Source organism: Nematostella vectensis, chromosome 12 (assembly GCF_932526225.1).
Source record: "Nematostella vectensis chromosome 12, jaNemVect1.1, whole genome shotgun sequence".
Taxonomy (NCBI): Eukaryota; Metazoa; Cnidaria; class Anthozoa; order Actiniaria; family Edwardsiidae; genus Nematostella; species Nematostella vectensis.
This window is the reverse complement of record NC_064045.1, coordinates 11,502,444-11,516,023: the sequence shown is the minus strand read 5'-3', so window position 1 is coordinate 11,516,023 and position 13,580 is coordinate 11,502,444. Positions and strand designations below refer to the sequence as shown.

The 13,580-nt window shown below is 39.2% G+C and overlaps 2 protein-coding genes across 2 annotated transcripts; both read left to right on the top strand.

The window, feature by feature from the left end:
• Window positions 1–224: 224 nt before the first annotated feature.
• LOC5520568 lies at window positions 225–3,668 on the top strand. Its single transcript, XM_001640344.3, has 3 exons — window positions 225–551; window positions 950–1,830; window positions 2,158–3,668. Exons 1-3 carry the CDS (start codon window positions 389–391, stop codon window positions 3,352–3,354), a joined length of 2,241 nt encoding a protein of 746 aa, XP_001640394.3. The 5' UTR covers window positions 225–388; the 3' UTR covers window positions 3,355–3,668.
• A 1,738-nt stretch (window positions 3,669–5,406) lies between these two features.
• On the top strand, window positions 5,407–10,380 carry LOC5520668 (galanin receptor type 1). Its single transcript, XM_032365721.2, has one exon. It carries the CDS (start codon window positions 8,314–8,316, stop codon window positions 9,661–9,663), a length of 1,350 nt encoding a protein of 449 aa, XP_032221612.2. The 5' UTR covers window positions 5,407–8,313; the 3' UTR covers window positions 9,664–10,380.
• The last annotated feature ends 3,200 nt before the right edge of the window (window positions 10,381–13,580 follow it).

Sequence of the window (13,580 nt, the reverse complement as noted above, 5' to 3'; positions counted from 1 at the left end):
TCCCTCATTATCACACAAATATGTCATCTATTGTACAGTATGGTTTTAATGCTGTACAGTTAGTCAAATCAGCGACTGAAGCCAGCCTTTCGTACCTTTTCTCGAACGATTCAACACTACGATTGTACTTGTCTTCGCCAGAGCAGGCGCATGCGCATACGTTATTCAGCACTGATCATACAACGCTATTTTTAGATTCAACGTAACTTGACGGGATGTCTGTGTGATTGCACCACTTGGCAACGCAAGTAACGCCTGACTAACATGATGATTAATTGCACCACAAAACCCCAGGATAAATATGCCTAGCTTTGTGCTTCATTCAGATCGCTTTATCGACCTAAACTTTTTGTAAACATTTGCGGCAGACATTTTCAACGAGGTCAATATGGCGGGTTATTGCGCTAATGATGTCGAGAAATCGCAAGAGTTGGATGTATTGTTGGCCATCTATGAGGGTGATTTTCTCCTGTTGGCAGTAGCTGATTCGAGTGTAATCTATCAAATTAACCTCGAGAACATCCACGGGGTGGTTGAGTTTAACATACATGGTAAGAAAGTTTGTGATCGATAGTTTATTTAGTGCTTAATTTCTAGACACTTTATAATACTCGATTACTCTCTCATAATAAAGGTATAGGTTTTTTTTTTTGGGGGGGGGGGATAAAAACTCATACATTGACTGTGCACACGGTGAATGGAAATTGTCAGTTCTGCTAACAAAAATATACCTTGCATCTCTTCATACTTCTACTAAATGGAAATTGAATGGAAATTAGCAGTTCTGCTAGCAAAAAAAAAACTTGGATCTCTTCATTTACTTTTACTGAATTCATGGAAATGTGTTAAATAATGCGATTGGTTTATTAATCATCTTTGTTCCAATTCTTGGACTGCCCATTCTTCCCTGGTCATTCTTTGAACCCTGATTTTGTGCTTATATCAACAGATAGTTACCCTGACAATCCACCAACTATAACAGTGCGACAGAATGGCAAAAATATCATAGAACTTGAAGAAGTTCTTACAAAACGTGCTGTGAGTCTGAAAGGGGAAGTGATGATACACAACTTGATTGAAGAAGCAAAGCAATGGGCATACAACCACAGGTTAGAATTTTCTAAGAACAAAGAAAATCCAGATAATAAAATGGAAGAGCAAGCAGCTTGTAAATTTTTTCTACTGGGACAATGCAGGTACGGTGAACAGTGTTTTAATAAGCACATAACAGGCTCCACACAACCTAGCACCACAACTGCTGTTGTTGTGGAAATTAAGCCTGAAAAACACAAGGAAGAAGCTAAAGATGTTAAACATGAGTCCAAGGGGAGTAAGAAAGCTCCTATGAAAACAGCAACAGATGTCATCTCAAGGATCCTGTGGGATAAGCAGCTCAATAAAGATGATTTTTGTGTCGGATACTTGGATAGATTTATAGGTGTCATGGAGCGGCCATTTACAGAGTTCAGTTGGGAGGATCTGGCATCTGTAGACTACAATGTTTTAGCCATACCTAAGCATAGGATTCAGTACTTCAAGTATAGAGGAAATATCGTTTGGGACAAGAGGGAGAGGATTGATGATGTGTTTGGTTCAACTGGCAGTGGGACTACTATTTTGGATGTTTTAAAAGAGGACCCTAGTGCTGATAATGGTGTTAATGGGAATCAGTCTGAGGAAAAGAGTGAGATGTTTCTCCTTGAAGAATTAGAAAGAAATGATGAAGCTGAGTCACAAGTGAGAAATTCAAAGACAGGGAAAACCAGTGGACCAAATTATTTTCTTGCTGTTAAAGTCTGTGATCCAGAAATAGTGAACCACATCCAGGAGGTGAGTATTTTCCTGGCAGGCGTAATATGATCTGCATTCTGATTGGTCAATTTTTTAGGACACTTTAAGGATAGTGTAAAGGACATTTCAAAATCTGATATAGACTTTAAATATTATGGTTTGTAAAGTAACATTCAAACAACACTTTCTTTCTCATGTTTAAATCTGGTGGGTGCAACGCTATTATAAAAAAAACTAGTACTGCAAAGAAATTCAGACTTGCACAATATCCGTTTAAGATAGAAAGTTTTCTCTTTAATGGGCATTTTTTCAAGCACATTTCATAAACGTCTTTAGATCCTACTTTACTTTTTTTTCCTATTTTAGTTCCAGTGTGAAGTTGTGAAACAGGACCCTCTTCTTAGTATGACTCAGCCCCAACACCTTCACCTGACACTACTAATGCTGACCCTCCCCTCCCCCCAACAAGTCGCTCTAGCCACAGAGGTCCTCAAGGGCCTTCGACACGCCCTGACGAGCATAACTCCATCTTCTTACAACCTCAAGTTTAAAGCGGTCGGATCATTCAGGGACCGTATCCTTTACATCGGTGTTGAAAACTCAAAGGAGCTGAGGCAGCTGGTCAAGATGTTAAGGCTGGAGTTTCTTAAAGCAGGGGTGCAGGTTGAAGCCAATAGGGATGAATTTCAGCCTCATTTGACTGTTTGTCGAGCCTCGAAGATAATGACTTCGCATGAGAAATGCAGTGAATTGTTTTCCTATTTCGCGAAGACTTACCGGGATACCCTGTTCGGCAGCCAATGCATAGATTCATTAGGGTTATTTTCAAGGGTTGAAAAGGAAAATGGAACTCATAAACGCGTTTATTCACTGGAAAACAAAATTTTTAATATATTACCCAAACTATCCAACAAAATACAAAGTTACCTTGAAAGGCTAGCCAACGAGAACAAAATCACTGATCATAGAACAGAGACGTTATTGCGTTACCTAGACGAAAGAGATGGCGCCAATGCGGAGCGAGCGCTTGAGCTGTTATCAGAAATCGCAGGCTCAAGTTCCCGCGCTGTCATCATCATGCGCGGTATTCCCGGATGTGGGAAGAGCTTTCTATTGGATCACTGCATCGAGGCGAGGGAGCCCAACGGTCTGGTAGTGTGCAGCCCAAAGCAGCTGTTTCACAGAGCCGGGAACAATAAAGTAGATAAGTCAGATTTGAATATCGCTGAAGCGTTCTGCAGAACACGTTTCCTTGAGGCTATCACTGGGCATGCGCAGTACGTCGCTTTAGACGACTGTCACCCACATGTTTACCAATACTCACTGTACCGGAAGTTGGCGCGCGCGTTCGGACTTGCTTGTCACGTGCTAGAAATCACGTGCCCTGATCACGAAAGCGTTCAACGATGCGGAGAGGTTTCTGGTAGGAATGCCTCTGAACTTGCTAAAATGAGAGGAGATTGGGACGAGGATTCTGACGCGGTGCGCATTGATCCATGGTTCAAAAACCCTTCCATTCAAGATACCCCAGATGTTAGTCTTAGATCATTGCTAGGACTTTAGACTCTCAAACAAATGTGTAACACAAGATTGGCTCTAAAGGCCGATTTACACAGCACGATTTAATTGTATGCGACCTGCCTATGTCTTAGCCCTGAATTATACACTACGACATCTTTGCGGGCATCGTAGCGGAGTTGAAGGCTGATTTACACTCTACGACATCTTTGCGGGCTTCGGAGCGGAGTTGTAGGCTGATTTACACTCTACGACTCTAGTTGTAGGGGTGTCGCGGGCATGTTTCCAAAATTTAGACACAGTGGTACCTCTAAGCGGCTACCCTCAGGACTGTATTAAAAAAAAAGTCTAGCCAAAAATTGAGGAACGCGGTCAATTCCATACTCAATTAATCATAGATTCATATATTATCACTTAATCAGTTCCGTATTTAGAATATCTGCAAGTTCACTGTCATCTTCAAGGTTTCATCACCGCAGGGGCTTTGTAAGTTGTATGAATTGGAAAGATAATAATAGCGCAGAGGACAGAGCTTTCTTCAAGCACCTTCTCAGCACCACTCACGTACACCACATAGCACACTCAGGCCCGTTGCCAGGACTTTGAGCGGGGTGGTTCGTTTTTCCATTTCAGAGGACCAAATTTCCGGTATACCCCTCTCCTCGCCATATAACATTAGGCAATCAATCTTGTATTTAAAATATTTTTAATAGGGTACTTTTTAACATATAGCGATAATAATAAAGATAATTATTATAAAAAGATTTTTATAGTTATTTTAAAGACATATTGATATGCACGGTATATCTCCAGCCAAACGTTTTTTTTTTGTTTGCTCTGAGCGGACTTTCAAGCCGGGTGGGGGGGTCCGGCTCCCCCCCCCCCTCCCCCTGGTTACGGGCCTGATACTTTAGACACGACGTTATGATCAATAAAGGCGCCGTTTAAAGATTCCAGAGTCGCTCAAAGCATTTCCACCGGATAATTTCAACGAAAGAAAAAAAAAACTAGATGCTTTCAGACAAATAGTATTGATTCAGTCCGGGTTCTAGTCTTCAAGCGTGAATGTTTTTTTTTTTTAAGATGAACCTTGTTTATTTTACATAGGGGGCGTTGTAAAAAAAATTAGCATTCTTGTTGCTTCTTAGAGCATCTATTCGCGTGGGGCGTATTTTATTTTTCGCGGGCACGGTACCAACATTTTTATTTTTTTTACTGTAAGCTGTACCTTATTTTTTTGGTATTAATTCACTTACTTCTACGGCTGGAAATATAGCTTAGCATTTCACTATTTCCGTGTCCCTTTGACATGAATTTGTTGGACCTTCGGGTACACGCCACCGAATTGACGAACGTATGAAGTTTCCGAAAATAAAATTAAAAGCGCAAATGGCACGCACGATAATGATTTGAACACGAACACGAGCACGAATGTTTTTAACAATTTTAATTAAAAACAGCCACAAGGTATTATTATTTCAGCCGATGGGCAAATAGAAAAAATGAAGATGGTCCTCCAGGCTAGTTTCCTAGACTTTTTCATGTCTGTGACGTCTTCATGTGACGTCACAGTCAATAGCATAACCCGCTCCAGGCCTTTCTCTGACGTTTGAAAAATATCGCGTGATACACAGGCCACCTGGTCGCCACGTTGGCAGTCTACTAAGCAACCGCTTTTAGTGTCATGCACACCTTAGAGCGGCTGCTTAGCAGACTAATATTAGGACCAAACTCGAAAAAGTCTGAAAACAAAACTAATAATAAACAAACAGGAGGGTATTTTTGGTAATGTTATTACGACTGTGAAAAGGCGTGGCCTAACTAAAACTCGTGACATCTAATCAAAAAAGTGGAGTACTCCTTTTGCGTGTTTGTGTCACGTACGAATTTACGCACAGGAAGCAATACTTAACACTATGCTAGAAGCGCTAAGTGATTCCACCAAGAAATCTGGTAATCACTTAACGAGGCATTGCCAATACATTGCGAATACTACATAAAATACTTAATGGTTGCGATATTGTATTTTGCGTTATACCTTATCCTTAGATAGATCTAGATGTACTAATAGGAACCTTACAACTTCGATGGAAGGACAACTTTGCACACTCTAGATTTCTTATTGAGCGCGTGGAGTCCGCTATCGTAAATATTACAATGCGACGTGCGCTACCGTGGTAACCTGATGATGGTCACCAAATGAACCAATGAGAATGCGAGCTTACTATCTGATTGACAGGAGCTGCACATCAGACTTCAGCGGAATCCACCTAGTTATGTTCTTGGTGTCAATCAACTGTGGTTCTCGCATGCTGATTGGTTAACTTTCTTTTTTAAACTTTGTGTTTGTGACACAGTAGCACTATAAGGCTTCTATTTCGCCAATGCAACAACCGTAAAAAACGAGAATAACTTATAATTGTCATGTTTACTAATTTCCTCCAATCTTAAAGACGAAATCAAGACTTCTCCACACTGAACGAATGGAAGCTCAGGCCTAGTGTAGACGCCGTTCTAATTACGTGTCGTTCCAAATATAAATGAATGCAAATGAAAATGAAACAATTGACTTCGTTAATGTGCATTTATTTGCATTTGGAACGGTACATGAAAAGAACGGCGTCTAAACTGGGCTTCAGTTGCATGGTAAATAATTAAAATTTTGGCCAGGGTTCATTAATATCTACTTCGTTAGCAATTTAACGATTTTGATACTCATTTATCTTAAATAACTGGGTCATCGTGTAGAGTAAGGATATTGCGGTATTAAACAATGCCGCCAGTTTGAACCCTATTTTCGATAGAGGTGCGTTCGGAATAAGATTTTCATCTACTTTCAAAGCAACCTATGGTTTCATCTCCTCACTCCGAGATCATGATGTTGTCGTAATAATGAGTATAAAACATGTCTTTGAAGCTACTTAAGCACTTCCCTGGATAAACACTCATTTTGATCACACATTAAAAAAACATATCCCCTTTAAACATGCAAGATACTAAATTGGCCGGGTTCTGAAAATAAAAATGAAATAAAATCAAAAGAAATATGAGGTACTGTAATATTAAAATGGTATAATAAAATTTTTCCAGGATAAACTTTTTTGGTATTTCCTTCAAATTTGGCATATATTTCAATACACTTCATAATGTGTAAGTGAATGGCATAATAAAATTCTATCAGATTAAACGTGTTTTGGTATTTGCAGTAAAATCCCCTTTTGCATATATTTCAATTTCTCTGTATTAAGGTATCAATACCGAAAATAGAATACGAAAGTTTCGGGCATATCTTTCAGATAAAGTTGATAAATATGTCTATGGATTCGGAATACACCTCAAACTGCGGTGTTTTTTTTCGAAAAAAATTTTTTTGCATAGTCACGAACAAAAAATATGAAAGCAAAAAGTAAATCCCCTTTGATGACAGGCCACTTTTTCTGAGGTATCCTTTATTTTGTCTTTTTGAGGTTAAGGTATTGTAATAGTCAGCATAAGCGATGGTTTGGTTCAGATAGCATATTACTTCTATTTCGTTAGCATAAGCGATGGTAAATTCAGATAGCTGGCTTCTATTTCGTTAGCATAAGCGATGGTATATTCAGACAGCTCATTTCTATTACGTTAGCATAAGCGATACTATATTCAGGTAGCGCACTGCTATTTTCGTTAGCATAAGCGATGGTAAATTCAACACCACTTATGGCTCATTTCCCTGGGTTAAGGTGTCATGATAGCGTAGAGCTTTTAACTTCGGGTATTTTCCAAGTTAAGGGAGGCTGCTCATAAATCTTATTTTACTTCTTATTATAGTGTTTCCTGACTTTAACTGGTAATCTATAAACTACTGTAGATTTAACTCGTCTACTTTACCAGCTTGGAAGCCAAAAGGTCTGTCTCGAAGAGACCCTTTCATTGTTTGTACAAGGACAAACTGTCGACTGTACAAGTAGCTCAGCAAATATTTCGATAGCTCTAGCGAACATTGATTGAGACCACATGGGCGCAACACCCCTTGGGGTTCTTTCTAACATTGTAAGCCCAAAGTTATCCACTGGGTGGTTTAACTTCATAGAAAAGCAATCAAGTTATTCGACAAGAACTGTAGTATCAGTAAACAAATAAAAATAGAAAAAATGTTTGGTATAATAGCTCTTAGCAACAGATAATGAACTTTTAGTTTTCCTGATTATAATCACTCAGACCGGAGCTATAGTTCTTTTAATCAAAGTGGTTTCTCCTGCGGTGTTTTCATTCGAGAAAAATAGAAAAACAGAAATGCTAAGCTATACAGTATAAAGATTATTTGTCGGCGCTTTGAGCTAAGGGTTTGTAAAACCCGGTGTTTTCATAAAACATTGAACACTCAATTCTTCCCTATAATTGCCAAAACCCACTGCTTATATTTGGTGTTGATAGCTTTGTGTGTGGAAGTATTAAATGCGTGGTTGTGTACCCTCAAAAGAGGTGTCGAAACCACGCAGAATATTAATCATATGGAATAGAAAGGAATTTTTTCACAAAAACCTGTTATTCTCCATGGAAAATTACCGCCGTCATTTTCTCAGCTGATGTAGCTATGCCATTAAAATAGCTCCTGAAGTAGATGTATGACCAACTCATAACAAATGTGCATAATGTAACTATATTGAGAGTTCTTAGATATATCATGTTTTGCCGGTAGCTGTCAGAAGTTTACGTATGCAGCGCGTTTTGTATAATAGGCTATGTAGGATTAGAAGTGCGGTCAAAGCCGCGTGATGATTGGTGTTCCGCAAGAAAAAAAAACTTCCGAATCAGTATTTAAGTAGCGCGCAATCAAAGGAGCCAAAGCGACTCGTAGCGGATCATTGATATTGTTTAACAAGTATTCATGAAATATTATTGAACGTAAACAGATTTGCCATCTGGGTAGGAGTCGGGGAAGAACTTCAAAGATGATCGAGTTGACTTCAGAAGATCGATTTCGAATGAGGGAATAATAGCGATTTATTGTCGGGGGTTGCGATGGACTGGAATAAAACAGCTCCCTCTAGCGCGCCTATTTGGAACGATACCAATACCACAGCGGTTGAGGAAACAGAGGCAAGTCTCAACGTTATCCAGCTTCTCTGCTTCCCCGTTATCATAGCGCTTGGTCTGATCGGCAACTCAGTGATATGTTTGGCTGTGTACAACAGGTCGAGGTTACGAATCATAGATTATTTCATCATGAACCTGGCAGCTACAGATCTGGCCACGTGTATCATCAGTGTACCTTTCGATTTTGTAGAGATTTTGTCCGCTAAATGGCCTTTTGGCTCGTTCCTGTGTAAGATTGTCTATCCGTTGCAGACGATGCTCATCTCCGTCGCTGTGTACACATTACTCTGCATGAGTCTTGAGCGAAGACGGGCAATTATTCGCCCTTTTAAGCCTCGAATAAAAAGCCGGCGGGTGCTACTAATTATTGCCTTACTCTGGGTCTTTAGCATCTCACTTGTCGGCCCATATATCGATGTGCTGGCGCTCAATACAAATAGCTCACAGTGTATTGAACGCTGGCCCGACGCTATGTACCCGAAGGCTTTCACCCTTTCAGTGTTCGTGGTTCTCTACTTATTCCCGCTGATCGTAATCGGGTCTAACTACGTCGCGATCAGCGCAAAACTTTATAAAGATATTCAACGAGTTCGTAAAGCGATCGGTGAGGCTAGCGGTCATGGGAAGAAGCCGCTTGCGAAAAGACGATCTCATCGAAATATGCGCATTGTAAAGATCTTCATTGCACTTGTAGTCGCGTTCGCGCTCTGCATGGCGCCCAATCATATCATGTGGATTTGGCATGACTATGGGGATGGAGGGGCAAATCCTCATTTCTCAACACTGCTGGTATTCTCAAACATTCTCATGTACTCTAATTCTGCCATCAATCCATTCATTTTTGTGTTTCTTCATTCGCGATATTGCAAGGATTTGTTCCGTTTTTGTCATTGCAACTGGAGAAAATTCTGCCCTGCGCGCAAAACCCCAAAACGCCACATAAAAAAAGTCAACAAAAAGTCCCTCTTCAGTAACAATAATTTCAAGTCTAGATGCCGGCCGCAGACGAAGAGATACGATCAAAAACAGGGCATTTTGCATCCGCGAAATCTTGAGAGCAATCTATTATTCAAAGATCGTGTTTTTGGAAAGAGCTTAGAAAACGTCGAAGTGAGGGCAACGGCATGGAGGCGTTTTGACGAGCTTGGGGCAAAAACAAAACTTGTTGCTGAACCAGGACTTCTACCAAGACGAAAACCAAGAGTGAATTTCGGAGGAGAAAAAATAATTCATATTGACCAGGAAAATAATATTGAAATGGAATCTGCTATTTAGATAATCCAGAAGTTATTTTAATCTTTCACTCATGTTTATTGGAAAGGGTTAAACCGATTTTAATGTGACGGCTTGACAAGTCTGTCGTTAAAAAATGATAAGAAAACCATCTGAAAATATGAAAAAGCAAGTTAATCGATTTTGCAAGGAAATAAAAAAACAAGTATAGACAGCCTTATTTGTTCGATTTTGCAAGGGAATGAATAACAACTACTAATTATCGGCTATTTAATGATACCGCTATACTGTTTCTTCTTATAACTCAATTTCTTTTTTATTGACCAGTTTAATCTCGATCCTATTTTCCCTTACATCTCGTTACTTTTAGTACTATGATTTATGTGACAGCTAGCTTTTGGTTTATTGGCTTTTTTGAATATCAATATTATCAATTTTTAATCTTAGCACACTCAATCGTATATATTTTCTAGGAGCATTTCGAGGGTTCCGCTTGTGCAATGTTGGTGTAAAGTATCCTAAAGATTCTACCATTAGTTTTGTCTCAACTCGCGCAACAGGAATTTTTTTCCTAGAAATGCTCTCACTGAGACTGTCTTTCCTAATGTTCAATCCCTAAAAGGAAAAAAAGGTGTTTGGTTTAGACTGTTTAGTGTATGAGAATATAACAATCATAGTTAAATTGTTAAGATGGAAAATGAGAGCCGAGACGGAGAGTGTCTTTGTAATGTAGCCTTTACATGGGCACCCGAGGGAAAAGGAAAGGAAAAAAACTTTAGCCAAAAAAAAACTTGGCATATCAAGAAAATTTAGCCAAAACTTGTCGTTTTTCCCAGACGCGGTCACTTCCATATAATGAAACTTATATATTCCTTATTTGGAAAACCTGCACGATTCTTGTCATTTTTAAGGCTGCCGTACCGCAGGTGCTTCGCAAACTTTATGAATTGTATGAAAAAGAGAAAAACAGTTACTGTGACCATCTTTAGTCAACGGAGAAAGCCTCTGAAAAGAAACTAAAATTGCACGGTACCAGACCCCTAAAACGACAACGTTTTTCTTCATGTGAAAAGGTTGAGGAGGGGACAAGGCGTGGCGGAGGAAATGGGAGGAGAGGCGGGTAAAAGCGACTTAGGTAGAAAAGTGGTGTGAAGGCCCTCTGGGCCACCAGGTACGAGAAGGATGGGTATAACAGGGATAAGATGACAGATAATAGTAGAAATGCATGAGTAATGTAAGGATTAGACATTCTATTAAGATCTAACATCCAGATCAGTGGTTGGATGAAGAATAGCTGAAATTCCAATTAAACTAAGTTTAATACCTGTTGTATTTTATTGTATTAATGTTGTTTTAAGAAGTGGCGCAGATACGTTATGTGTTTTTCCTCGTCTATAATATCTAACATATTGCACCAGACAGTGTTTATTAACGCATCCGGGTAACTCAATACACGGCAATTTAAATGTCATATCCAGTTACGTTCGGTCAAAAAATCTGACAGTTAACTTGCTGCTTTTGCTTCTAAATTTATGTTAAAAAACACTTAACATTGTCTCCAAGTTTTTCTTATCCTGTTTCATTTAAAAGCTCGGTTCTCAAATTCCCGATGTAGATTATTATTTAATAATATTAATCACTTCTCCGTAATGAGGTATCGTCACGAATCTCATGAGACGTATTATTACATTTTTTTTATTTACTTTGTATAGTGACTGCTGGAAAAATCAGTGTTAAAAAAGCTTATTAACTAAATGTCTGAGAAAATGTTTATCAAATGAGAAACATATTCCCTTTATATTCGAAAAATTTAATTTAAAAACTGTGCGGCGAGCAGGACACCGTAGCCAGGATTTTTTAGCGGGGGGGGGAGGGGGATTCGTTTACCCGTTTAACGGTTCGTTAACCCATGTAACATGTACAAAGAGTTTGAGCTGACTTTATGCTTATTTCTTAAAAAAAAAAGACAAAAGTATAGAGCCCTAGTAAATCGCAGTATTGCCTAACATAGCAAAACACCAAGTGAGAAGGAATCCGTTTCGGATCAGCGGATTTGGATAGCCGATTTGATTTTAGATGCTTATTTCGAAACTCGCATAATTACAAAGGCGTGGCCGACTAGAGCTCTTTAAGTTCTTTTTTATCGATCAAATTACATAAATAATTGGATAGATCCATTTGGCGCGCCAAACATGGCGGCCATAAAAAAAAACAGGCCTATTTACACGTAAGAGCGTGAGGTTCAGCACTGAAATACAACGCGAGCTTTGATGAAAAAGCGCGAATTAAATCGAGCATTATAGCTTTCTACGACGACATGTAAGCACATTTAAAGTTTGGGTATCTCTAAATCATTTATGTAGAACCTGGAAACGTGGACGGAAAGGTAATGCCCTCTTTTATCAGGAAACAAAATGATTGACATAAAAACTTGGAATAGAACAAATTTAATTGAAAGAGTATTTTAATAATACTCTTTTCAAAAAACAAATTTATGAATTCAGTGAATCGAACCGCTAGGCCGTGCATCTTCCCAACGAATGCTAATCCTTCTGAAAACTCCGGTAGCAATTATCTGGCGATGTTAAAACATGAAGATTTGAAATAAATCGTAATAAATTGAACCTGAAAAGAGCTTTTAGAGCTCGAGAGTTGACGAAATTCTATATGGCCTCGATGTTTTATTCTACAGGCTTTTACAACCGCTCAGCTAAGAGGTCGGGCGACATAAGCAAGACGTTAAAAGCAGCAGACAAAAAGAGTGATTTATTATTCGTGAAATGGGAAAACGACCCTTCAGACTACTATGAGAGTTTATAAATTTTGATATAGCCTCATTTTTTATTTGATTTTTTTAACAAACCGTTCCCAGGCGACATGAAAAGAATCAAGAAAAAGAATTAAATATATAGAGAGAAAAAATTCGAGCAGGAAATAATATATTACCATTCTCATGGGTATTTCCTTGAGATCATTTTCTGGGTTTATATGTTCGATTACAACTTTGTCAGAAATGATACTAAACAGATACTAAACAGAAACTAATGATCAAGGGGGGGGGGTAATTGTTGATAACAAAAAATATTCAAAATTACCTTATTTCTGCATAGTGTCACGCGGGAAAATATCGCAGGGTGTCGGGACTACGCTACTACTTGCTACGCGGGAAATTAATACTAGGTGATGGGTTTCGCTATTTTTATAACTTTAGCATTTTAGTCAATTTACCGCCAACTTATGCCGGGAGTTAATGATGCGTTTTGTTTAGTTATGAGTCAACGGGAATTGGCCCCTCCCCCTATGGTAGGCGGGTCCATATTAATTTCAAGATATTCGTGAATCGTAAATCGAGCATCTATGCCCGTTCCGTATTCATCAACCACCGGTAGAAAGTTGGTTTTGACTTCGGGAGCAGGTAACTCTAGGTATCGTTTAGGTCTAGTGAAATTCTAGTATAGCCAGAATTGGTATAAAGGAAGCAAGTGCAAAAATGATTGGAATGTTGTCAATCATTGTGGTTACGCATGAAGATTGTCATGCGCACTAGTTCGGCAAGCATGAAGTGCGTTACCTCCGAAGTCAACAATAATCGTATAATCATTATGTAGGTCACGGAAAGTCCAAGGGTAACCCACTGGCATGCCTATGTTGGAATGTCGTTCTTCGAACACCCATTGGCTGAGAACCTTTATCCAAACGAAATTAAACGTTTGCGGGGTGTCAGTGAAGGTCTCTTGTTTGGGCTTGCCGTCATTAGAGAGCATACAAAAGGGGTGCGGTAGAAGCCGCAGTCAGATCTTGTAAAACTCCAGTTGGTAACAGCGAAGTAAAGCCCGGTACCTGTACCGCCCCCAACTACAGTCTACTCTCGTTGTTACAAGTGGTGATAGAACCCGGTTTCAACAAACCTAAAAGGTTAGTGGAATGACCGAGCCATACACAGACTGTTAGGACAATAT